General features: G+C 48.5%; 1 protein-coding gene across 2 annotated transcripts; it reads right to left on the bottom strand.

Annotated features, from left to right (window-relative positions):
- RAB11FIP4 (RAB11 family interacting protein 4) lies at positions 1–27,150 on the bottom strand. Of its 2 annotated transcripts, XM_069952318.1 has the most exons (15): positions 26,965–27,150; positions 22,892–22,979; positions 21,070–21,155; positions 12,750–12,958; positions 11,060–11,248; positions 10,844–10,978; positions 10,314–10,349; positions 7,585–7,684; positions 7,391–7,494; positions 6,904–7,044; positions 6,203–6,284; positions 5,138–5,275; positions 4,886–5,044; positions 2,554–2,697; positions 1–1,583 (listed from the first exon to the last, which is right to left on the bottom strand). In XM_069952318.1, the coding sequence occupies exons 1-15, from the start codon at positions 27,115–27,117 to the stop codon at positions 1,467–1,469; spliced, it is 1,881 nt and encodes a 626-aa protein (XP_069808419.1). In that variant the 5' UTR covers positions 27,118–27,150; the 3' UTR covers positions 1–1,466. The 2 variants fall into 2 exon arrangements, with proteins under 2 accessions (XP_069808419.1, XP_069808420.1); XM_069952319.1 differs by lacking the exons at positions 21,070–21,155; positions 22,892–22,979; positions 26,965–27,150 and adding an exon at positions 19,373–19,518.
- Between the last annotated feature and the right edge of the window lie 652 nt (positions 27,151–27,802).

The following is a 27,802-nucleotide window of genomic DNA, read 5'->3' as shown; positions in this document are numbered from 1 at the left end:
GACAATGATCTAGTGATTTATTGATGATCATGGCTCCTCACAGAGTTTCTCATACACATCATGTTAACGCCATCTTCTGCCTCCGATACATCTCTACAATGCTTACTTTTCTCAAATTTCTTCAGATCATGAATTAAAAAAATAAATAAGGCGCCGTCCACATCCGAGCGCTGGGAACGTACGAGATCTGTACAAAGCAGTAACAAAATTCCCGGGTAAACAACATAGAAGCTCATCATATGTGACATCAGACAGGACTGCTAAAAAGAACCCAGCAGTGGCGATACTCTTAAATATTCACGTGGCACAAAATGTACAAATTGCCCTTGTGTATTTACAGCTATTTACAGTGAGATGGCACAGAGACGCCGGGTTAGGCTTAAAGGCACGGCGCCGCCATCAAAAAACAATGTCGCTCAAGTAAAATCTGCCTCACATTCAGTATCTATAACATACTGCCCCCTATGGGTTACACCTGTGTGAAGATTTAGTGTGTGGGTACCCCCTCTAGTGGCGACTGTGGGCAGTGAAGCAAATGTGATGTGTAGTGACGCCACAGAGGGGGACCGGGACCCTCTTAATTATAGTCAGTGCTCAGTGATCAGGACATCTGTGGTGGGGCGCAGCACCCCCATGTGCCATATATATAAAATTGCTCCAGGAGCCACAAGACACCAGATCCTTTAAAGTATTGGCTGCTCCCTCCACTGTCTTGTATTCTTCCAGTGCTTGTGGACATGAGCAGCAGAACCAACCCCCATGAGTCATGTACAGGGGCTCCGGGGTCCGCACTGGGGGGGGTTGTCAGGAAGTGGTTCAGATGCAGGCACGATTCCCAGTCCTGCAGTGCAGTGCTCATGTTTTCCAGTTTAATCCAGTTGTGTAGCAGCGTTTAGTGGTAAAGGAAAGTGTGAAGAGAACAAAAGGAAGGTCCAGAATAGACTGAGTCCCGCCCCCATGGATATCATCTATAGAAAAGGTCCAGAGAAAGTGCAGTCCCGCCCCCGCGGAGATCAGCTATAGGAAGGTACAGAGGATGGTAAGTCCCGCCCCCACAGAGATCAGCTATAGGAAGGTACAGAGGATGGTAAGTCCCGCCCCCACGGAGATCAGCTATAAGAAGGTACAGAGGATGGTAAGTCCCGCCCCCACGGAGATCAGCTATAAGGTACAGAGGATGGTAAGTCCCGCCCCTGCGGAGATCAGCTATAAGAAGGTACAGAGGATGGTAAGTCCCACCCCTGCGGAGATCAGCTGTAGGAAGGTCCAGAGGAGGCCAAGTTCCACTCCGCGAGGGTCAACCATAGGAGGGTCCAGTGGAAGCCAAGTCCCATCCCTGCAGAGATCAGCTATAGGAATTTTTAGAGGAAGCCAAGTTCTGCTCTTAAGTAAATCATGTATAGGACGTTCCGGGGGAAGCCAAGTTCCAAGTAGATTAGCTATACAAAATTATCTGGTAATGGCAGTCAGTGCTTGATCTCCAGGATGGACGGGTTGTGGTCCAGGATGGCCAGGATGATCTTATCCATGTACTGGCGGAGGCGAAGATTAATTTCCTCCTGTTCCTTTAATGCTTCCATCAGCTGGGAGGGGGGGGAAAAATACAATCATGAGGCCGTAGAGTGAGGAGGCTGCAGGTTGGGGGGGCCTAGAGTAAGGAGGCTGCAGGTTGGGGGGGCCTAGAGTGAAGAGGCTGCAGGTTGGGGGGGCCTAGAGTGAGGAGGCCACAGGGGATGAGGGCCTCTAGAGTGAGGAGGCTGCAGGTCCCTAGAGTGAGGAGGCTGCAGGTTGGGGGGGGGGGGGGGGCTAAAGTGAGGAGGCCACAGGGGATGAGGGCCTCTAGAGTGAGGAGAATAGAGTAGGGAAACCGGGAGGGGGTGAGGGGAATGGAGTAGGGAAACCAGGAGGGGGTGAGGGGAATAGAGTGAGGAAACCTGGAGGGGGTGAGGGGAATAAAGTAAGGAGGCCGGGAGGGGGTGAGGGGAATAGAGTGAGGAGGTCGGGAGGGGGGTGAGGGGAATAGAGTGAGGAGGTCAGGAGGGGGGTGAGGGGAATATAGTGAGGAGGTCGGGAGGGGGGTGAGGGGAATATAGTGAGGAAACCTGGAGGGGGTGAGGGGAATAAAGTAAGGAGGCTGGGAGGGGGTGAGGGGAATAGAGTGAGGAGGCCGGGAGGGGGGTGAGGGGAATATAGTGAGGAAACCTGGAGGGGGTGAGGGGAATAAAGTAAGAAGGTCGGGAGGGGGGTGAGGGGAATATAGTGAGGAGGTCAGGAAGGGGGTGAGGGGAATATAGTGAGGAAACCTGGAGGGGGTGAGGGGAATAAAGTAAGGAGGCCGGGAAGGGGGTGAGGGGAATATAGTGAGGAGGTCGGGAGGGGGGGTGAGGGGAATATAGTGAGGAGGTCGGGAGGGGGGGTGAGGGGAATATAGTGAGGAGGTCGGGAGGGGGGTGAGGGGAATATAGTGAGGAGGTCGGGAGGGGGGTAAGGGGAATATAGTGAGGAGGCCGGGAGGGGGTGAGGGGAATAGAGCGAGTCGGGGTGGGGGCTCACCTCATCCTTGGAGGCCGTGTCGATCTCTGCAGCCAGGGACTGAGCCTTGGTTTGGGTGGAGAAGAGGCTCTTGGCTTCGTACAGACTGAGGCTCAGGATCTGACCACTCAGGTCGTCATTTTGGTCCCTCAGTTTCTGGTTATCCTGGAAGAGTAAAGGAAAATGTGAAAGTCTGACTTACTCCAATTCTGCTTCAACACCTTATTCTCCTCCAGAGCTGCACTCACTATTCTGATTCTACATCAGGTCTTATTTTCCACAGCTGCACTCACTATTCTGCTGTTACATCATGTCCTATGCTCCAGTCACCCCAGAGCTGCACTCACTATTCTGCTGTTACATCATGTCCTATGCTCCAGTCACCCCAGAGCTGCACTCACTATTCTGATTCTACATCAGGTCTTATTTTCCACAGCTGCACTCACTATTCTGCTGTTACATCATGTCCTATGCTCCAGTCACCCCAGAGCTGCACTCACTATTCTGCAGTTACATCATGTCCTATGCTCCAGTCACCCCAGAGCTGCACTCACTATTCTGCTGTTACATCATGTCCTATGCTCCAGTCACCCCAGAGCTGCACTCACTATTCTGCTGTTACATCATGTCCTATGCTCCAGTCACCCCCAGAGCTGCACTCACTATTCTGCTGTTACATCATGTCCTATGCTCCAGTCACCCCCAGAGCTGCACTCACTATTCTGCTGTTACATCATGCCCTATGCTCCAGTCACCCCAGAGCTGCATTTACAATTCTGGCTCACACAAGCTCCAACTGTTCCCTCTTACGTTCCCTTTCCGGGTTATTGTTCGGGCCAGGTCTCAACTTTTTTACCCCCCCCCCCTTAATTCTTTATATTTATAGATTTTTCTTTCATATATATCAGCAAAATTAGACACGGGAGTGAAACCCATTAATAAAGAAACAGAGCAAAACGTATGAATGAGGTGGTGTAAATGTTCCGTCAGTACGGCTGTTGCCAGATCAGCATCGAGCACCTGTGTTAATCCGGAAGTTCTGGCATCCATGGTTATGAAGCATACTGTGGTGGAAACATTTCCATTCCGATCCAATGAAGCTGTTGCGCATTACCATCACAGCGTGGTTTGTAGCCATGGATACCCGAACTTTCAGATGAACATTAGCAAATCCTCATAGAAAACCTCTCCTGCTCTGGACAGTTCCTGACATGGACAGAGGTGGCAGCAGAGAGCACTATGTCAGACTGGAAAGAATACACCCCTTCCTGCAGGACATACAGCAGCTGATAAGTACTCCAAGACATGATTTTTTTTTTTTTAAAAGAAGTAATTTACAGATCTATTTAACTTTCGAACACCAGTTGAATGGAAATTAAAAAAAAAAAAAGTACCCCTTTAAATCACAAAGGTACACTCTCTTTGATCAAATAGTTTGCTAAGATCCTCATTTTTTAATATCTACAGAGCAGGTTTTTATTGTGTGTACACCGGGAAGAGTATGCGATCGTTTAAGGTAGTCTGTGACAGAACAAGCTCCTGTCACTGACTGATCAGGAACCCGATCGCTTGTACCGACGACGGATCAGCCAGTCTACGGTCTATGCACAGATTGCTGATAACACTGATCTATGCTATGCTATGGACTTGCATGTTTTAAAGTGAAAAAGAGTGTAATAAAAAAAAAAGTTTTAAAAGTATTTAAAAAAAAACCCCTCCCAATAAAAGTTTAAAATACCCCCTTGCCCATTATAAAAATATTAATAAATAAATAAAGATATTATATATCCTAGCGTGCGGAATTGTCCGATTAAAATATAACATTCTTCCCACGCGGTGAACAGCGCAAACAGAAAAAAAACAAACAAACACCAGGATTGCTGATTTCTTAAAATTATATATCAGAAAAAAAAAATTAAGAAAAAGCAATAAAAATTTTTCTGTTACACCAATATGATATTAAGTAGAGATCATGGCGCAAAAAATGACATGAAATTTGACCCGGATATCCGTGCATCTATGGGCTTAGTCTTGAAGTGGTTAATGACATGGAGTGATGATCTGCCGAATCGGCCTGATTCAGCAGATTGTCGCTCCGTGTAATAGGGCCCCAAGGGACGTCATGGACCCCTCTGCTGGCACCAATGTTTGTGTCAGTAACTGCATGGCTGGCTAAGCCCAGACCCTGCTCTCCTGCTCTGATCCAGCGCTGCCGCCCAGCACTATATTCTTGGTAAGAACATTATGTGACAAGAAAGCTTTCCCAGCTTATCCACCCCAATGAATTTGGTGAGGCCGCGGTACACACATAAAACAGAGAGGAAACCAGAGCAATTGGGAGTGTCGGTCTCACCTGTTTGAGGCGTCTGATCTCCTGCTCCAGCTCCGATTCCCGGGTTTTGACATTAAACTCATAGAGCCCGGATGATGAGCTGCGCCCCCGTCCAGAGCGCTCGCAGTCCAGGCGATAAATCTGTAGATGTTCCAGTTCTTTCCGTAAATCCTCGATGAGCTGGAAGAAAAAGATCAAGATCAAGAGAATGAGGATGTGCAGCCTGTATTGTGCGAGGAGGAGGCAGCACCCCTGGTGGTCTGTTGTCCGCACCTCTTGTGTGGCCTCCCGCTCCTGCTGGAATTTCTGGCGGTTCTGGCGCAGTTTGTCCATCATCTTCTTGTACAGATCCATCTCATCCTTAAGCCGCAGACTGGTGTCCTCAAGCTTATCAGACATCCGCTGCCGCTCCTGAGGAAGAGACAGGTACAGGTCACATGGGGGCATAATCCCAGTATAGCATACATTAGTGTACAGTCACATGTTCTACATAAACAGGTCACATATAGCATACAATAGTGTACAGGTCACAACATACAGTAGTTTACATATTACACATGTACAGGTCACATATAACAGTGCAGTACACATTATACATGTACAGGTGACATAACATACAGTGGTATACCATAGTTGCCAACAGTCCCAATTCTGACGAGACAGCCCCGGCAAAACAATGTCCTGAGAAGCCCCATCCCCCTGCTGCGGTAAGTCCCGCCCCTTCCAGCGCGAGTGATGTCACTCATGCAGAGCAGGGAAAGGAGTCCCTGGGGCACTAGAGGAACCATACTGGTGAGGTAAGTATAGCTTTTTTTTTTTATATTTTTAAATACAGATGAAGGGACAAGAGGATGCTGAAGGGGGGACTGGTATGATGTGTAATATACTGGGGACCTAATACTGGGGTGTCTAATGCTCCTTTTGTGTTGTTGTGACTGTAAATTCTAACCGGAAAATTTTGAACCCACACCCCACCAAGACCACAACCTTAATAAGCCACACCCCTTTTAACGCTAAAGTGTCCCTGGAAAAAAATTTCAAATGTTGGCAACTATGGTTGTATATGTGCATAACATATAGTGGCTAGTCCTGTGTTTTGAGACTCTTCAATGAGGCTCCACGGACTCCTCTTTTGCATACTCATGTTTCCCAGGGGGCAATGCACCTAGGACTTCACTGCATTGAGCGCTTTCATTAGCAGCCGGCAGTGTTGTCATTTGGCTGTTCTCCCTGAGTTCAGCAATCTGTTTCTCTCATAACATATAGTGGTGTACACATCAAATATAACATACAGGAGTATGCACATGACGGTATGATGTCAGAAGTCGCGGTCCTCACCTCATCCATCCGCTCGCTGTGCATCTTCAGCCGGGTGATAGTTGTCAGTAAATCCTCATTTTCCTCCTCCAGTTCCTGAACCCTGAAAAAACAGATAGCAGATGTCAGAGGGGCCCCAGGTTATAGGGGTCTTCAGGTGTCCCTGAAAGGGGTCCCCACTCTGCTCTTCCTGAGGACAGTTCTCCTCAGCTGGCTGTCCCTTCTGTCCTACCTGGGGATGGTACATAACCGGCTCTCTACCTCCTGGCCTACCAGGGATGGTCTTTAGCCAGCTCTCCCTTTACTCCTCAAGGCATCATCCTCTGCTATTCCAGGATATGGTCCTTAGCCAGCTTTCCCTCCCTTAGCCAGCTCTCCCTCCCTTAGCCAGCTCTCCCTCCCTTAGCCAGCTCTCCCTCCCTTAGCCAGCTCTCCCTCCCTTAGCCAGCTCTCCCTCCCTTAGCCAGCTCTTCCTACTGCTCTCCCCAGGGCTGGTTCTTGGCCTGGTCTCTCCACTTCTTATCAGATCTTTCCTGGAATGCTCCTCAGCCACCTCTCTTCTCCTCACCGGTCTCTCTCCCCTACTCTCCCTTGGGCCGGTCCTCAGCCAGCTTTCCCTCCTGCTGTCCTTCCTTCTCACCAGCCTCTCCCCAGGTGCGGCCATCACCCAGCTCTGCCGGAAACCTGATCGGTGAGCCCATGGTATATGTGTGGAGCAGTACCTGGCATTCAGTAACTCCATCTCGGCACTCTTCTCCTTCTCTAGGCGGCTGTAGGTGTCCCGGTGACGCTTCAGCTCATCGTCCAGAATCTGTTCTGACCGCATCTCCTGGTCCTTCAGCATCTCCTCCAGCTCATGGACCCTGCACACGCCAAAGCGGGGTCACTACCTGCACAGTATCCCATCACCTTTTGTGTGTAAGGCTATGAGGGTGTATTGGTCGCAGGGGGCGCACACAGATGGTTTGTCTACACGGGGTGTATACAGGTGTGGGATATATATAAATGATGTATATAGCCTGACAGTAGTGTATATAAATAATGTTTAAGTCTGTGATGATGGAAATAGACCAGAGGGGTGCGTGTAGGTGATGAATATAGGAATTTTGGGGTGTATACAGATGAAGTATATAGTTCCAGTGTGGGGTTGATATAGGTGACATATATAGATGGGGTATACAGCCCTGTGGGGTCTCAGGCCCCCCTCACCTCAGCACCAGCTGCGTGTTCTCCAGCCTCAATTTGCTCTTGACGTCTCCGCTTGTCTGGTTGTCGTTCTCCAGCTCCGTCACCTTCTTCTCCAGGAAGCTGACCTGTCACCAGGAGCAGAGTGACGTAAGGGTCAGAACGGAGGGTGCAGTGCCCCCACTGCCCTCCAGAGGCCCCCAAACCCCCATCCTCACCTTCTCTGTAATGTCATTTTCACAGGAGTCTATGCTGTCCCGGAACAAGTCCTCAGTGCTGCCATTACTGCTGCTCAGGGCACTGGTGGTCATTAGCTGCCTGTAAGAGCAAATATTGATTACTGAGCGCCCAGGGGCGCCGCAATCATGAGGCGACCCGAGTCGTCTGCCTCAGGCGGCGCCACCAGCTGTCTTCATGGGGGCGGCATTCAGTGGCAGATTATAATATGAGCGGTTCGGGCGGCCGCCCACATTATAATCCGCCACTGATCGTACCATGTACCGGAGTCCCCCCGCGCCCGGACAGCATCTGTAATGAGATGCTGTGAGCAGGGGAGACTGTATTCATAAGCGCCGCGCTGTAATGAATCAGCCGCGCGGTGCTTATGAATACAGTCTCCCCCGCTCACAGCATCTCATTACAGATGCTGTCCGGGCGCGGGGGGACTCCGGTAAATGCATTCCACGTCCGTGATCCGTCAGGATCACGGAACGTGGGAATGCAGCCTTAGGCCCTATTCACACATCCTGTTCCTGTCCGCAATTGCGGATCCGCAATAATATAGGACCAATGTATTTCAATGGACCTATACACACATCCGTGTTGTGTACTGGGCTGCAATCCGTTCCGCAAAAAAAAAAGGACAGACCCTAGTACGGACAGTAACTGACACATCCAATACAACTCTATGGGGTCTGTATTTTACTGAAGCAATACGGATGCAATACGGACTGAATTTGCGGATTGTATACTGACTGAAATTTGCGGATTGGAAAAATATACTGACGTGTGAATAGACCCTAAGACCCCCGGCTGATGTGCGGCTGCCGGAGGTGTCCCATCCTGTCTCCGGCAGCGCGCGCATCAGAGAGATCCCCGTGCGCCTGTGGCTGTGACTTCTCTCTGATGCGCGCGCTGCCGGGGACAGGACGGGACACCCCGGGCAGCCGCACATCAGCCGGGACCAGACCAGAGAGGCTCGACGGGGGAACGGATGGCAGGTGAGTTGTGTGCTGTTTTTTGTTTTTGTTTTATCTGCTGTGCAGGGGGGGGGGGGGAGAGGGGGACCATCTATAAGGGAGGGGGGAAAGAGGGGGACGATCTATAAGGTAGGGGGGGAGGACCATCTATAAGGTAGGGGGAGAGGGAAGAGGGGGACCATCTATAGGGGGGGGAAAGAGGGGGACCATCTATAAGGGGGGGACCATCTATAAGGGAGGGGGGAAAGAGGGGGACCATCTATAAGGGAGGGGCGGGAGGGGGACTGTCTATAAGGGGGGGGGGGGGAGAGGGGGACCATCTATAAGGGGGGGGAAGAGGGGGACCATCTATAAGGGAGGGGGAAAGAGGGGGACCATCTATAAGGGAGGGGGAAAGAGGGGGACCATCTATAAGGGGGCATCTATAAGGGAGGGGGGAGAGGGGGACCATCTATAAGGGAGAGGGGACCATCTATAAGGGAGGGGGAGAGGGGGACCATCTATAAGGGGTGGAGAGAGGGAAGAGGGGGACCATCTATAAGGGGGGGGAGAGGGGGACCATCTATAAGGGGGGGGAGAGAGGGAAGAGGGGGGCCATCTATAAGGGGGGGAAGAGGGGGACCATCTATAAGGGAGGGGAAAGAGGGGGACCATCTATAAGGGAGGGGGGAGAGGGGGACCATCTATAAGGTAGGGGGGGAAGAGGGGGACGATCTATAAGGGGGGACCATCTATAAGGGAGGGGGGAAAAGAGGGCGACCATCTATAAGGGGGGGCCATCTATAAGGGAGGGGGGAAAGAGGGCGACCATCTATAAGGGGGGGACCATCTATAAGGGAGGGGCGGGAGGGGGACTGTCTATAAGGGGGGGAAGAGGGGGACCATCTATAAGGGAGGGGGAAAGAGGGGGACCATCTATAAGGGGGCATCTATAAGGGGGGGAAGAGGGGGACCATCTATAAGGGGGGGAGAGAGGGAAGAGGGGGACCATCTATAAGGGGGGGGGAGAGGGGGACCATCTATAAGGGGGGGGAGAGAGGGAAGAGGGGGACCATCTATAAGGGGGGGGAGAGAGGGAAGAGGGGGACCATCTATAAGGGGGGGGGAAGGGGGGACCATCTATAAGGGAGGGGAAAGAGGGGGACCATCTATAAGGGAGGGGGGAGAGGGGGACCATCTATAAGGGAGGGGGGAGAGGGGGACCATCTATAAGGGGGGGGACCATCTATAAGGGGGGGAAGAGGGGGACCATCTATAAGGGGGGGGGACCATCTATAAGGGGGGGAAGAGGAGGACCATCTATAAGGGGGGGAAGAGGGGGACCATCTATAAGGGGGGAAGAGGGGGACCATCTCCTAAAAGATCAGCACCCTCCTCTCCTGACATCCTCTGTGCTGCTGTGACCTCTCCTAAAAGATCAGCACCCTCCTCTCCTGACATCCTCTGTGCTGCTGGGACTTCTCCTATAGGATTAGCACCCTCCTCTCCTGTCATTCTATAGTTCGCCTCGGGCAGCAGAGAGGCTAGAATCACCCCTGTGAGCGCCCCACTGCACCCCAGGATTACAACCACTGTCCCCCATACTGCACGGTGATACACTGTACCCCCTCCCACTGCACCAATATTACAACCACTCCACCCCCATCCGCTGCACCACCAACATTACCACCACTGCACCCCCCAATATTCCTCAAATTTCCCATGCATCTGAAACTGAGGTCCCCATCATCCTGATGTGTAGTTGTTACCTTCCAAATGCCGTGCTGGAGATCTTCCTGTTGGGGCTGCAAAGAGATAGAAACATAAGTTATAAGGTCACCCTGGCTTTCTCCACCACACATGGTATCGTCCTGATGTCACCCTGCCCTTCTCCCTTGTACATGGTATCGTTCTGAGCTCCTCCATACATGGTACAGCCCCAGGGTGTCTCTCCGATCTTGCTCCCCCATACATGGTACAGCCCCAGGGTGTCTCTGATCTTGCTCCCCCATACATGGTACAGCCCCAGGGTGTCTCCGATCTTGCTCCCCCATACATGGTACAGCCCCAGGGTGTCTCCGATCTGCTCCCCTGTACATTGCACAGCCCCAGAGTGTCTCCGCTTTGCTCCACAATACATGGTACAGCCCCAGCGTGTCCCCGCTCTGCTCCCCCATACATAGTACAACCTTCCGTTGTCTCCAGTCTGTCTGCTCCCCCATACATAGTACAACCCCCCGGTGTCTCTGCTTCCTATATATAGTGCAGCCTCTGCTTCCCCATGGTACAGTCCAGTCACCTGTTGGCTCGGAGGTTCTTGAGCCGTGCCTCTAGGTCATTGAGGAGGGTGATCTTCTTGGAGCACTGGCTGCAGTACATGTCCAGGAGCTCACTGTTGTACACGTGCCTCATCTTACGTGGAGTCTGCCCAGCACTGGTTGGAGATACAGAGTCAGGGGGTTATGGGGGGAGACGGGGCAACCACAAACCTACGTGACATTGGGGGGAGGTCTACCTGGAGGAGACGGAAGAGCCCAGGTCCGAGAAGGCATTGGTCCGGCTCTCATCATCCGGGCAGGGGCTGCCGGGGGTGTAGTCCACATCATCCCCTTCACCATAGTCTTCAAACTGCTCCTCATTACTAATCAGGGAGGCCGTGGAGCGGCTGGAGAAGTCCGACGAGGCAGAGGGATTGAGGAGGGTTCTGCAAAGGCCAAAAATCATCAATACACCACAGTCATCTTTATCATCAATACTGTGCCACTCTACACCACAATTACTATCAGAGTGTCCCACTACACCACAGTCATCATCACCGTGCACCACAATCACCATCAGTGTGCCCACTACACAACAGTAACCATTATCACCACCATACTCTTTCCCACTACACCACAGTCACCATCACCGTGCACCCCTACACCCCAATCACCATCAGTGTGCTCTACTACACAACAGTAACCATCATCACCACCATCAGTCTGCCCCACTACACCACAGTCATCATCAGTGTGCCCCATATTACCACAGTCACCATCATTACCATCAGTCTGCCTCACTATACTATGGTCACCAACAGTGTGCCTCACTGTACCACAGTCACCATCATCATAATCAGTGTCCCCCACTACACCAGTCATCATCATCACCACCATCAGTGTGCTTCACTACATCACAGTCACCATCAGTGTGCTCCACTACAATACGGTCACCATCACCATCAGTGTGCTTCACTACATCACAGTCACCATCAGTGTGCTCCACTACAATACGGTCACTATCACCATCTGTATGCTCTATTACACCATCATCACCATCAGTGTGCCCACTACACCAGAATCACCATCATCTGTGTGCTCCACTACAGCAGTCACCATCATCATCACCATCAGTGTGCCCACTACACCAGTCACCATCAGTGTTCCCCACTACACCAGTGTCACCATTATCACCATCAGTGTGCCCCACTACACCAGTGTCACCATCAGTGTGCCCCACTACACCAGTGTCACCATCAGTGTGCCCCACTACACCAGTGTCACCATCAGTGTGCCCCACTACACCAGTGTCACCATCAGTGTGCCCCACTACACCAGTGTCACCATCAGTGTGCCCCACTACACCAGTGTCACCATCAGTGTGCCCCACTACACCAGTGTCACCATCAGTGTGCCCCACTACACCAGTGTCACCATCAGTGTGCCCCACTACACCAGTGTCACCATCAGTGTGCCCCACTACACCAGTGTCACCATCAGTGTGCCCCACTACACCAGTGTCACCATCAGTGTGCCCCACTACACCAGTGTCACCATCAGTGTGCCCCACTACACCAGTGTCACCATCAGTGTGCCCCACTACACCATTGTCACCATCAGTGTGCCCCACTACACCATTGTCACCATAAGTGTGCCCCACTACACCATTGTCACCATCAGTGTGCCCCACTACACCAGTGTCACCATCAGTGTGTCCCACTACACCAGTGTCACCATCAGTGTGCCCCACTACACCAGTGTCACCATCAGTGTGCCCCATTACACCAGTGTCACCATCAGTGTGCCCCACTACACCAGTGTCACCATCAGTGTGCCCCACTACACCAGTGTCACCATCAGACATCAGTGTGCCCCACTACCCCTCCTCAAGGTGCACAGACTGCAAGTCCCAGAAACGGCTGTTCTAGACCCTTCCCTGACACTCACCGGTCACCAGGGAGGTAGAGCCCTCCAAGATCCTTGCCATCGCTCTGAACTTCATCAGAGGTGTCAGAACTCTGGGTGCTCTCGATGGCGCTGTCCAGGTCAGATTCATGGTGGGCATCCGGGGTTACCGCGTCCTCATCTGGGAAGAGCTCAGAGTCACTGTACGTTCCATCTGTGTCCACGTACATCCCATGTGTGATGTCAGAGCTCTGCAAAGGCAAGGAGATGTTGTCATCAATGGGGGGCTCATCACACTCTAAGCCGGACCCACCGTCCCCTGTGAGAAAAGCTTCATCCTCATGTATAGCTCTTTAATAAAGATGCCTGCTTGGTGCATCTAATGTTTATAAACTCAGTGTATACCTTGTATCTATGTGGCAAAAGCCATGGAAATGGAAATTGTCCTGAACACAGCAAATCCTTGACTCACACACTCATCTTCCAGCACTATGGGGACATGGGCAGAGGACGTCCATACAATGTATTTGTTCTGAGGAAATGGGCAGAGGACGTCCATACAATGTATTTGTTCTGAGGAAATGGGCAGAGGACGTCCATACAATGTATTTGTTCTGAGGAAATGGGCAGAGGACGTCCATACAATGTATTTACTTTGGGAACACAGGCAGATGAGGTCAACACAATATAGACCAATTTTACTTTTCTGCCTGAAAAAAGGTGCATGGGACTTTTCTCCAAATTATTATGCATTTTAGACACTTTTTCTTCACTTTTACATGAAAAAGAAGAGTGATTTATGTAAAATGGGGCATGGCCTTAGGGTCACTTTACAAGAAGAGATTACTCAGACATGGGAGCGCAGTTCAGTGAGATCACCACTTGTTTGCTGCGCCTTTACACGACACGAGAAATCGAGCGGATGAGCTGCAAGAACAATCACTATCGTTTGTGTAGCCCTGGAAACTGACAGCACAAATATATGTATATAGGATACATATATACCCGTGATGTCAGTGTCCAGATAACAAGCAGCAGTGTATACTTACAAGCCACGCTCATTGTGATCCGGTCCACGTTCTGTTGGACTTCAAGCCCAGTAATAGGTGGTGTAAACTACGAGTAGAAAGTCTTTGGCTATGTGCACACATCGTAAGAGACTGGCCATTCCGTGACCCGGCTGGTCTCTGAAAAGATCATCCCGGCCTGCACTGCAGTACCAACCGGATGATCTTTTTGGCCGCAGTGTTCTGATGCGGGCGCATCCGTGCGCGCCCACATCAGAACTCCCCACTGCACGTTACAGAGCAAGCGGCCGGAGCCACTCCATAGTGTGCACTGACAGGGTTTTCTGTGCCTGCTATTCACTGATTAGGGGCTGCAGAACACCGACACATCAGTTGTTTGCTACGCCGCTAGGGATCCCGGCCGGAGCGTATACTATGTGTATACGCTCCAGCCAGGATCCCATAGAAGGAAAAGTAACGTATATTTCCGTAATAATCACGGCCGTTTAATGAAAATATACGTTGTGTGAACCTAGCCTTTAAGTGCAACAGATTTATCAAACAGCCTAATAAATTTCGCACATTTAAAGATTTTCTAATCTAACCTTCCATTTAAATGTGGGCCAATGGTTCTCCGGGGACACCTACAGAGGAGGTCCATCCAATGCATCTCCTCCGGGGACAGAGGAGGTCCATCCAATGCATCTCCTCCGGGGACAGAGGAGGTCCATCCAATGCATCTCCTCCGGGGACAGAGGAGGTCCATCCAATGCATCTCCTCCGGGGACAGAGGAGGTCCATCCAATGCATCTCCTCCGGGGACAGAGGAGGTCCATCCAATGCATCTCCTCCGGGGACAGAGGAGGTCCATCCAATGCATCTCCTCCGGGGACAGAGGAGGTCCATCCAATGCATCTCCTCCGGGGACAGAGGAGGTCCATCCAATGCATCTCCTCCGGGGACAGAGGAGGTCCATCCAATGCATCTCCTCCGGGGACAGAGGAGGTCCATCCAATGCATCTCCTCCGGGGACAGAGGAGGTCCATCCAATGCATCTCCTCCGGGGACAGAGGAGGTCCATCCAATGCATCTCCTCCGGGGACAGAGGAGGTCCATCCAATGCATCTCCTCCGGGGACAGAGGAGGTCCATCCAATGCATCTCCTCCGGGGACAGAGGAGGTCCATCCAATGCATCTCCTCCAGGGACAGAGGAGGTCCATCCAATGCATCTCCTCCGGGGACAGAGGAGGGCCATCCAATGCATCTCCTCCGGGGACAGAGGAGGACCATCCAATGCATCTCCTCCGGGGACAGAGGAGGTCCATCCAATGCATCTCCTCCGGGGACAGAGGAGGTCCATCCAATGCATCTCCTCCGGGGACAGAGAAGGTCCATCCAATGCATCTCCTCCGGGGACAGAGGAGGTCCATCCAATGCATCTCCTCCGGGGACAGAGGAGGACCATCCAATGCATCTCCTCCAGGTACAGAGGAGGTCCCTGCTATGTGGAAATGGGTAGATGGCCTCCTTGTACTGCTGCAGCCGCAGGGTTGGGTGGAAGCACATCCCTCTCCTTTCTCGGTCTGTACTTAGCCTGGGATTGGCTGAGCATCGAGAGGGGATCCGCAGTGACCAGTGAGTTGTGTTGTCTCCAGACACCCCTGTGTGTTAGGAGCTGCACTATATGGCCCAGCATAGACACCACACTATATCTGCAGTCCCTGCTCTCATGTAATATTCAGGACACCGCAGGACGTGTGCTCTATATATAGCAGTGCGGACGCTGAATGCTGCAGAACTCACTCAGTAACCCTGTAATGGCCAGTAACTGTACAACAGACAGGAAGGTTTACAGCCACTGGCTGTCCGGGCATGGTGAGAGTTGTAGTTTCACAAGGCTAGAAAGCTACCGGTTGGACACCAAGGGTCCCTTAGATTTCTGTATGCCAGAGAGAACGTGCTGCTCGGGTATGATCATCGATCAGTGTGACTGCCTGGAGCGGTCTGACTCCTTACACCGTATAATAACAGGTGCAGCACATACAATGTCACCGGCCAACAGCCAGAGGATCCCGGACGAGCCCCCATAAACCATTCACACACTAAAGAGGTAAGAAATGACAATAGGACACCCCTCCCCACAGTAACCCCCTGTGTGCTGAATTCTCTAACCCTTAGTAAACTCAGGTATATTGAGCTATGATGTCACAGCTGAAATGTATCACCTGTCACAAGATACTGAAAACTACAGCCAGCATAGCGAGAGAACCGATAATGCACATTATTCCCAACCACAACAGAAGGAGTACTGTGCAGTATTCACATCTACGAGAGAAGGAGTACTGTGCAGTATTCACATCTACGAGAGAAGGAGTTCTGTGCAGTATTCACATCTACGAGAGAAGGAGTACTGTGCAGTATTCACATCTACGAGAGAAGGAGTACTGTGCAGTATTCACATCTACGAGAGAAGGAGTTCTGTGCAGTATTCACATCTACGAGAGAAGGAGTTCTGTGCAGTATTCACATCTACAAGAGAAGGAGTACTGTGCAGTATTCACATCTACGAGAGGAGTACTGTGCATTATTCACATCTACAAGAGAAGGAGTACTGTGCAGTATTCACATCTACGAGAGAAGGAGTACTGTGCAGTATTCACATCTACAAGAGAAGGAGTACTGTGCATTATTCATATAAACAAGAGAAGGAGTACTGTGCATTATTCATATATACAAGAGAAGGAGTACTGTGCATTATTCATATATACAAGAGAAGGAGTACTGTGCATTATTCATATATACAAAAGAATGAGTACTGTTCAGTATTTATTTGTACAAAAGAAGGAGTACTGTGCATTATTCATATATACAAGAGAAGGAGTACTGTGCAGTATTTATTTGTACAAGAGAAGGAGTACTGTGCAGTGCCGAAACAAACAAGACACAAGAAGTGGTGCTTTATGCTCTGTAGTCCATAAGGGGGGGGGGGGAGGAGATGCTGCTCCTCCTGGGTGACACATTCCTGGGCACATTAGTGACAATTCAGTAACTTCTAAAGAGAGGAATGCAAAGCTGCTGAGGTCTGGAGAGTGTGCAAAGCATCACCAGGAGCTGGCATCCTAAGATGGCTGATACCAGAGAGTAATAGATTGTATATACCTGTCCTACAGTCACCTCCCAGCCTGACATGGCTGATACCAGAGAGTAATAGATTGTATATACCTGTCCTACAGTCACCTCCCAGCCTGACATGGCTGATACCAGAGAGTAATAGATGTATATACCTGTCCTACAGTCACCTCTCCCCAGCCTGACATGGCTGATACCAGAGAGTAATAGATGTATATACCTGTCCTACAGTCACCTCTCCCCAGCCTGACATGGCTGATACCAGAGAGTAATAGATTGTATATACCTATCCTACAGTCACCTCCCCCCAGCCTGACATGGCTGATACCAGAGAGTAATAGATTGTATAAAATCCACAATAGGTCTCTCACTGGCACTACTGGTCCCAGGATCACTCACTGTGAAATGTCAGGTGTCCAAATCCCATCCGAATAGGTGACTGAGGAGGTGCTCCGCTTGCACATAGCTCATTAATAACTCCAAATAATAAATAAATACAGCGGCACTCACCATAAAATGTCACCTGTATTGCAGCACAAGTAGAACGCTGAGGAACCCTCACTCCCTGCCCACAATAGTTTCACACCCTCCAGCGATTTCTCAAGGCATGCCGGGTGATTATACACAATGTATCCGATAGTCAGGTGATTGTATACGATGTACCAGTTGATTATATACACTGTATCCGGGTAATTATACACAATGTATCAGATGTTTGGATGATTATAAATAGAGATGAGCGAACCTGGAGCATGCTCAAGTCGATCCGAACCCGAACTTTCGGCATTTGATTAGCGGTGGCTGCTGAAGTTGGATAAAGCCCTAAGGCTATGTGGAAATCATGGATATAGTCATTGGCTTTATCCAAGTTCTGCAGCCCCCACTAATCAAATACCGAACGTTCGGGTTCAAATCGACTCAAACCCCAACCCGGTTCGCTCATCTCTAATTATACACAAATGTATCAGGTATCTGGGTGATTATACACAATGTATCAGGTATCTGGGTGATTATACACAATGTATCAGGTATCTGGGTGATTATACACAATGTATCAGGTATCTGGGTGATTATACACAATGTATCATGTATCCGGGTGATTATACACAATGTATCATGTATCCGGGTGATTATACACAATGTATCATGTATCCGGGTGATTATACACAATGTATCATGTATCCGGGTGATTATACACAATGTATCATGTATCCGGGTGATTATACACAATGTATCATGTATCCGGGTGATTATACACAATGTATCAGGTATCTGGGTGATTATATACAATGTATCAGGTATCTGGGTGATTATACACAATGTATCAGGTATCTGGGTGATTATACACAATGTATCAGGTATCTGGGTGATTATACACAATGTATCATGTATCCGGGTGATTATACACAATGTATCATGTATCCGGGTGATTATACACAATGTATCAGGTATCCGGGTGATTATACACAATGTATCAGGTATCTGGGTGATTATACACAATGTATCAGGTATCTGGGTGATTATATACAATGTATCAGGTATCTGGGTGATTATACACAATGTATCAGGTATCTGGGTGATTATACACAATGTATCATGTATCCGGGTGATTATACACAATGTATCATGTATCCGGGTGATTATACACAATGTATCATGTATCCGGGTGATTATACACAATGTATCATGTATCCGGGTGATTATACACAATGTATCATGTATCCGGGTGATTATACACAATGTATCAGGTATCTGGGTGATTATATACAATGTATCAGGTATCTGGGTGATTATACACAATGTATCAGGTATCTGGGTGATTATACACAATGTATCATGTATCCGGGTGATTATATACAATTAATCAGATAGCCAGATGATTTTATACAATGTGTCAAGTTGATTTGCACCATTTATCCAACAGCCAGGTGGTTACACACAATGTATCTGGTACCTGGGTTATTATACACAATGTAACAGGTATCTAGTTGATTATATACTATGTATCTGGTACCCAGGTGATAATACATAATATATTAGGAACCCGGGTGATTATACACAATGTATCATGTATTTGGGTGACTATACACAATGTATCAGATACCACGGGTTATTATATACAATGTACCAGGTATCCAGGAAATTATATGCAATATATCAGGCATCTAGTTGGTTATATACAATGTCTTAGGTACCAGGGTGATTATATACAATGTATCAGGTATCTGGGTGATTATACACAATGTATCAGGTATCTGGGTGATTATACACAATGTATCTGGGTGATTATACACAATGTATCAGGTATCTGGGTGATTATACACAATGTATCGGGTATGCAGGAGATTATATACAATGTATCTGGTTGATTATATACAATGTATCAGATATCCAGATGATTATACACAATGTATCGGGTATCCAGGAGATTATACACAATGTATCAGCCCTCAGCCTGGGGAGTTATAATGGTTCCGGAGGTGTAATATGCCGGAGTAGTAACACATGGGGTCCGGGGGGTATCTTACCTCAGGGTGGAGGAGGTCGGCGTCACATGGGGGTCTGCGGGAGATGAGGGCCGACATTCGCTGGGGGCACACGGAGTATCTCACCCTCTGGGCTCTTTGTGCTGGAATCCTACAGCTACACCACACTGAACACTGCGGCCATCAACCCCGCCCCCGTTACCTAGAGACAGCCGAGAGTCCGCCTACCAAGCATGATGTCATCAGCAGGGCGGGGGAGGAGGAAGAGGACAACTGCACTCACCCACATACACAGGCCTTAAAGGGGCCAGCACACTATATACCAATACTAACCAACAAAGCTGACACTCTAATTCCTCTACACATGATCAGACACTTCTCCTGTCCTGTAAACTGGATGTTATTTTTTGTATATGGACAGTGCACAGTACCACTTCTCCTGTCCGGTATGTTGGGTGTAATCCTCTGTATATATGGGCAGTGCACAGTACCACTTCTCCTGTCCGGTATGTTGGGTGTAATCCTCAGTATATATATACAGTGCACAGTACCACTTCTCCTGTCCTGTATACTGGCTGTAATGCTCAGTATGTGTATATATATATATATATATATATATACAGTGCACAGTACCACTTCTCCTGTCCTGTATTCTGGGTGTAATCCTCAGTATATATATATATATATATATATATATATATATATATATATACACACTGCACAGTACCACTTCTCCTGTCCTCTATGCTGGGTGTAATGCTCAGTATATATGACCAGTGCACAGTACCACTTCTCCTGTCCTGTATTCTGGGTGTAATCCTCAGTATATATATATATATATATATATATATATATATATATATATATATATATATACACACACTGCACAGTACCACTTCTCCTGTCCTCTATGCTGGGTGTAATGCTCAGTATATATGACCAGTGCACAGTACCGCTTCTCCTGTCCTGTATACTGGGTGTAATCCTCAGTATCTGCTCTTATCCAGTATATATAGACACTGCACAGTACCACTTCTCTTGTGTATATGGACACTGCACAGTACCACTTCTCTTGTATATATGGACAGTGCACAGTATCACTTCTCTTGTATATATTGATACTGCACAGTACCACTTCTCCTGTCCTGTATACTGGGTGTAATCCTCAGTATCTGCTTGTATCCTGTATAGATAGACACTGCACAGTACTACTTCTCTTGTGTATATGGACACTGCATAGTACCACTTCACTTGTGTATATGGACAGTGCACAGTACCACTTCTCTTGTGTATATGGACAGTGCACAGTACTACTTCTCTTGTGTATATGGACACTGCATAGTACCACTTCTCTTGTGTATATGGACACTGCACAGTACCACTTCACTTGTGTATATGGACACTGCACAGTACCACTTCTCTTGTGTATATGGACACTGCACAGTACCACTTCTCTTGTGTATATGGACACTGCACAGTACCACTTCTCTTGTGTATATGGACACTGCACAGTACCACTTCTCTTGTGTATATGGACAGTGCACAGTACCACTTCTCTTGTGTATATGGACAGTGCACAGTACCACTTCTCTTGTGTATATGGACAGTGCTCAGTACAACTTCCCCCTCTTGTGATGGAAGGGACAGCGCCCCCCGTGGTGCAGCTTTGCTCCTTACACCTCCCTCTATTCTTTCTTTGCAGAACATACAACGTTCACAGCACCGGGTCTAACACTCACCTGACAGAAGTAGTCAAGATACTGTGGCGAGGACTGCAGGGACCTCTTGCTGACTCTCAGCACACCCTTCAGCAGCTCATTACACCCTGAAAAGAGCGAGAAGAGGCCATCATTCTGCAGGAAGTGTGGAAGAGGAAGAGCACTCTGCAGGGAGTGAGGAGAGAGGAAAGAGAGTACTCTGTAGGGAGTGTGAAGTAGAGAGGAGGATAGGGGAGAAAGAACAATCTGCAGGGAGTGAGAAGTAGAGAGAGCACTCTGCAGGGAGAGAGGAGAGAGAGCACTCTGCAGGTGTGAAGGAGAGAGAAGAGCGAGCCCTGGCAGGGAGTGTGAAGGAGACAGAAGAGAGAGCACTCTTCAGGGGGTGTGGAAGAGAGAGGAATAAGAGCAATCTGCAGGGAGTAAGAAGTAGAGAGGAGAGAGAACACTCTGCATGGAGTAAGGATGAGAGAGGAGGGAGAGAGAGCACTTTGTAGGGAGTGTGGAAGAGAGAGAGTAAGCTCCAGGAAGTAAGGATGAGAGATGGGAGACAGCACTCTGCAGGAAGTGTGAAGGATAGAGCGTATGCTAAAGGGAGTGTGGAGGAGAGAGGAAAGACAGCGCTCTGCAGGGAGTGTGGGAAAGAGCTAACTTAGCTAACAACTAATTTATAGGGCCAGAGAGTAGGTTTCACAGGGCCTGACTGTTAGGTCAGTGCCTGATGGTGCGTCCCTGAGTACCTTTTAGTTCCTGAATGACTAGCGATAACAGTCTAGTACTCCCAAGGGTGCTGTCTGTCTTCAGTGTTCCCCTCCAGAGTTCCGGCTGTTTCTAGAGTCAGAGAGAGAGTCTTCCTACCAGAGGTCTGGCCACTGCTCATCCTCTTCCTGTGCTTCTGTACTGTGTTCCTGTATTCCAGAGCAATGCTGTGCTAAACACCTGAAGTGAAAGTACTACTGAGGTTTTACCAGTCCATGCTGCGAGGTCCATCATCTATGAAGTCTCAAGTCAGGGGTTGGAGAAGTTGCGAACTACAGAAGTGCCCCCCTGCTCTGCCATTTCCTTTTTACAGCTTCTGGCCAAGGATGTTGCTGACCGTCATCCATGTCGGTGACTTTATTCCTGCATACAGCTCTCTGTGTCAAGTGACAGCAAAGATTAAATTCTTTGTGAGTATTGTTTTTCCTTGTCTTATCCTACAGTCAAGCCAAGGATATGCATGGGCATTGGCAGTGGAGCCTAATTCTTACTGGACTGGGCATCACTTTAATAGTCGCCCATTCTTATCAAGTCTCCTATCCTAAAGACTGTCTCTTACTAAATTCTTCAGATTCACCTGCTAGCATCAGACATACTAATTTCAAGAAGGAAGTGACCCGTACATTGTCTCTTAAGCATAAAAGCTCTTTGTGAATAAGGACTGTATTGTATTGCATTGTACTATACTTAAACGAGTTGTCCCATCTCTGTACATTCTGTTCTGTACACTTCTTGCTTTCTTTTGCATTTGCCAGGGGACAAGAGAAGGGAGAGGATAGAGGAGTCTGGAGGGGGCCCGAGCAGGGAGAGGACAGAAGAGGCTGTAAGGGGACAGAGGAGTGTGGAGAGGACAGGGGAGTCTGGAGAGGGCTAAGAAGTTTGTAGAGGACATAGGAATCTGTAGAGGACAGAGGAGTCTAAATAGGACTGCAGAGTCTGGAAAGGACAGAGGGGTCACAGGAGGAGTGTGGAGAGGACTGAGGAGACTGGAGAGGACTGAGGAGACTGGAGAGGACTGAGGAGTGTGGAGGGGACAGTAGAGTCGTGAGAGGACAGATAAGTCTGGCAAAGCGGAGGGATCAGTCACCTTTCATGGCCAGCACCCCCTGACAGAAGTCCCTGAAATTGATTCGTCCCAGATCCTGGGGGTCCAAATATTTAACCAGTTTTTCCACCTAAAGAGAAGACAAATAATGTGAAAACAAAGTATTTTAATAATGAGATTAAAAGATTCCCCCCCCCCCCCCATATTTTAACATATTAAGGAGATTACAGGGTCCTCCCCTCTCCATACTGTAACATTATAAAGAGATTACAGGACTCTCCCCTCTCCATACTGTAACATTATAAGGAGAATACAGGTCACCTGGTACATGACACACCACCACTACCTTCTGTTACTTTATAAGATTACAGGACGATCAATACTGTAACAGTATGAAGAGATTACAGGACACTAGTGTGATATGAGGGGGGTATATGTTCCCCTATATGTCTATACACTGCACACACAGGAGAGGAGATACTGCTCCCCATATCTCTATACACTGCACACAGAGGAGAGGAGACCCTGCCCCCTATATCTCCATACACTGCACACACAGGAGAGGAGATCCTGCCCCCTATATCTCCATACACTGCACACAGAGGAGAGGAGACCCTGCCCCCTATATCTCCATACACTGCACACACAGGAGAGGAGATCCTGCCCCCTATATCTCCATACACTGCACACAGAGGAGAGGAGACCCTGCCCCCTATATCTCCATACACTGCACACACAGGAGAGGAGATCCTCCCCCCTATATCTCCATACATTGCACACACAGCACAGGAGATCCTGCCCCCTATATCTCAGGATTATTATAATTTGGTTGCATAAAAGGGGGCATTACAACAGTGTCACAGTCACAGGAGGGATCCTATTATCAGGACGAAAAACGAAGTATTTAAACGTGGAGGAACAAAAGGGACTAATTACTGCGAGGGTCTATAATGTGGCAATATTCATGTTTGAGGCACTATGGATGGGGTAATATATATAGGTGAGGAGGGTTTTGGAAACATGCAGAGCCTAAAATGTTTGTCCAAAAGATGTCGAGGGCACAGGTCATGGCTAAAAAAAGTTTTCATGATGGCCGGGACGGAATGGAGAAAAGGGAAAGCAGACAATTCTAAGAGAAGACGCCCCCTGTGAGTCACTGGATGTAAACGCACACTGATCACAATAATATAACTACATGTGGGTAATGCTGGACTGTACAGATGTTTTTTTTAATTCAGTGGCAGTACTGATGGGATTATTCAGTCAAAAGGCAGCGATAACCTGATCCGGATGTGGCGGTATTATTAGTTCTTTGTGTAGTGGTAATATTGGCGATAATATTTGGTTACTTTGTGGTGGTAATATGTGGTCAGGAAATGGTGGTATTATTTATCCCTTGTCCCGCCACTAATGAACGGAATGGCAAGAGAGTCTGGTAATGTTTAAGCAAAGTTGGGCAAACCAAAAACTTAACCCAGGAACGTGGGTACCTTATTCTAAAAGCTAATGTAGCATAACAAATTTAATATTGCGGAACAGTTAGTGAGTAGATAAGTCCATATACACTGTATAATATATAGTATCAGGCCCCCTCTGTGTCTCCATTTAGTATAGGCCCTCTGTGTTCCTCCATATAGTATAGGTCCCCTCTTTGCACCTGTGTAGTATAGGTCTTCTTTGCGCCTCCATATGGTAGTTAGACATCTCTGTGACCTATATAGTAGTTAGATCCCAGTGTGTCCCCAAATAGTAGTTGGGTCCATCTATGCCCCCATATAATAGCTAGCTCCTCCCTGTGCCCCTAAATAATAGTTAGATCCCCTTTCGGCATCCATAAAATAGTTACCCCTCTCTGTGCCTGCATATAATAGTAAGGTCTGCTCCTTCCCCCTAAAAATAGTAATTAAGTTACTTCTGTTCCCCCATATAGTAGTGTGGCCACCTCTGTACATCTATGTACGGTAGTAATTAAAAGTCTCTGTCACTACCAAACAAGTAGATTGTATCCTCCCAGTTGGTAATTCCCTCGGTGGTAGGCCCCCTCTGTAGGCAAATCTCTCCTGTGGGTGATCACACCCTGTAGTCAATACCCCATATAGATAAGGCTTTCTTAGTGTTTATGGTGATCCTCTCTTTGCAGTTAGTTACATTATTCCTTCATGTTTAGGGTTATCCTCTCTGTAGTTATATTTTTTCTACATGTGTATCTTTTCAATTTACATTCATTGGTTATATTTTAGTTATCATGGAGAACACGGCACTTTCCGTTTTCTGAGATCATAAAACAGGAAGTCCAGTGTATCCCAGGTCATCTGAGCGCTCACAGAGAGAAGCAGTCATGTGACTGATGGACACATTGAGCCGTGACTCTCTGTACTGGCCGGAATTCCTGTGTTTAGTTTTTTGGTTTTTAAACGGGAATTATCAGCAGCTTAGATGAATATAACCTGTTTCCATGTTTCCGTGCTGTTGGTTGAGCCCGGTAAGCCATTAGGAGCACTGGGGGTTTGGCTACTGCCCCTCCTAGCACCAATCCTGCCAGCCCCCTCTATTGATAATCATCAGAGGGACGGGACAGCGCCCCGTCCCCGCGCAGCCGGCGCTGAGAATGAAGGAAAGAGACATACCTCTATCCTCAGCGCCCTGTGCCCAGTAGAAGGCTATCAGCAGGTTAGATTTGTCTAACCTGCTGATAGTACCCCTTTAAATCGTGCTTCATTTCAGAGCCCTTTCACAGTTAGTTATATCCTTCCTTCATGTATCGGGTTATCTTCTCTCGTTATATCCTTCCTTCATATGTAGGCTCATCCTCTCACCAGTTATATCCTTCCTTCATATGTAGGCTCATCCTCTCACCAGTTATATCCTTCCTTCATATGTAGGCTCATCCTCTCACCAGTTATATCCTTCCTTCATATTTATGGTTATCCTCTCTCCAGTTATATTACTCCTTGATGTATAGGGTTATCCTCTCTTAAGTTAGTTATATCTAGAGATGAGCGAACCGGACGTTCGGTATTTGATTAGCTGGGGCTGCTGAACTTGTTAGGATTATCCTCTCTCCGGTTATATCCTTCCTTCGTGTTTAGGCTTATCCTCTCTCTGGTTATATCCTTCCTTTATATTTAGGGTTATCCTTTCTCTGGTTATATCCTTCCTTTATGCTATTATTATTTATGTTTAGGGTTATCCTTTCTTCGCTTAGTTGTATCCTTCCTTCATGTTTAGGGTTATCCTCTCTCCAGTTAGTTATATCCTTCCTTCATGTTTAGGGTTATCCTCTCTCTGGTTATATCCTTCCTTCATGTTTAGGGTTATCCTCTCTCCAGTTAGTTATATCCTTCCTTCATGTTTAGGGTTATCCTCTCTCCAGTTAGTTATATCCTTTCTTCATGTTTAGGGTTATCCTCTCTCCAGTTAGTTATATCCTTCCTTCATGTTTAGGGTTATCCTCTCTCCAGTTAGTTATATCCTTCCTTCATGTTTAGGGTTATCCTCTCTCCAGTTAGTTATATCCTTCCTTCATGTTTAGGGTTATCCTCCCTCTACAGTTAATGTGCTTCCTGCAGTTTCTGGGTGCTTTTTGGAATAAAGCTAGCACCTTTTCTTCACCTGTTGTTTTTAATGAATCTGTTTTTATGGCTATCAGTGGGGGAGGGGGTTTAAGACCCTTACACAACCATGAGCCTCTCAGACATTGGTGATGATTCTACTACTCATAATGTCCTAAGGGCCGTGTATCTGCTCGTCACTTCTGGGTCGATATATATAGAGGGGGGGGGGGGCATTTTTATAAATATTACTCCCCTCCTTCAATAACCCCACTTCTTTATTACAACAAGCTGTAGGGTGTCAGATGTAACTACAACTCCCAGTCTCTGATTATTTAGGCACTGCTGAGCCCTGTACCATCAATACACCTGAATATGACCTAGATCTGTCTAATAACAATTTCTGAGACATTCAGCAAGATGGAAAAGGAAGGAAGAGGAGAAGCAGAACCTGAGATGATATTAGTGTTACCCTGGAAGGGGGGTAATGGGATGATGATGATGATGATGATGATGGCGACTCACAGGGTGCACTTATATTTCATCTTTCAGTCATTCTCTCACCTCATCTCCTTGGGCAAACTGCTGCCCCAGATCAGTGAAATCCTCCACCCGGATGAAGCCATCAGCATCCACATCACACACATCAAAGACCTCCCGCAGCTTGTGGAGCAAGTACTGGACATGACCCTGCCCCTCCTGCCCAGTGTTATCCATCAGGGAGGTTATGGGGGGCAGAGGCTGCCAGCTGCTGCCGCCATCTTCCTCTTTTCAATAATGCAACTCGAGAAGAGGAGGAGGAAAGAACTGAGAGGTGGAAGGAGGGGGGGGGCAGGAGGATGAGAGAGATGCACAGAGGAGGAGGTAAGCTGAGAGCAGAGAGGGAGAAGGATGCACAGAGAAGAGGCAAACATAGCTGGGAGACAAAGAGGAGGGATGGAGGGAGAGAGAGAGGGGGGAAAAGAGATATGGCAGCAGAAAAAGAGAGGAAAGAGAGAGAGAGGAGGGGGAAAAGAGATGGAGAGGAAAAAAAAAAGGTAGGGGAGTGAGAGAGAATGGGGGGGCAGGAGAGGGGAGGGGAAAAAGAGAGGAGGGGGAAGGGAGAGAAGGAAAGGGGGGGGGAGAGAGAGAGAGAGAAGGAAAGGGGGGGGAGAGAGAGAGAGAAGGAAAGAGGGCGGGGAGAGAGAGAGAAGGAAAGGGGGGGGATAGGGAGAGAGAAGGAAAGGGGGGGGATAGGGAGAGAGAAGGAAAGGGGGGGATAGGGAGAGAAGGAAAGGGGGGATAGGGAGAGAGAAGGGAAGGGAGGGGGAAAAGTGATGGGGGAGAGGAAAAAAAAAGGTAGGGGAGTGAGAGAGAGAATGGGGGGGGGGGCAGGAGAGGGGAGGGGAAAAAGAGAGAAGGG

The sequence above is a fragment of the Dendropsophus ebraccatus genome, chromosome 14, assembly GCF_027789765.1.
Source record: "Dendropsophus ebraccatus isolate aDenEbr1 chromosome 14, aDenEbr1.pat, whole genome shotgun sequence".
Lineage (NCBI taxonomy): Eukaryota > Metazoa > Chordata > Amphibia > Anura > Hylidae > Dendropsophus > Dendropsophus ebraccatus.
The sequence above is the reverse complement of the archived record's forward strand: the minus strand, read 5'-3'. Positions and strand labels throughout refer to the sequence as shown.

Bases quoted from the DNA above. Each gene is read 5' to 3' on its own strand.
- RAB11FIP4 (XM_069952318.1), bottom strand. From the start codon at position 27,117: ATGGATAACACTGGGCAGGAGGGGCAGGGTCATGTCCAGTACTTGCTC. The intron at 11,249-12,749 runs GTGAGTGTCAGG...TGGCCTTTGCAG, and splicing joins CTCTACCTCCCTGGTGACCG to AACCCTCCTCAATCCCTCTG. The intron at 10,979-11,059 runs GTAGACCTCCCC...ATCTCCAACCAG, and splicing joins GGCTCTTCCGTCTCCTCCAG to TGCTGGGCAGACTCCACGTA.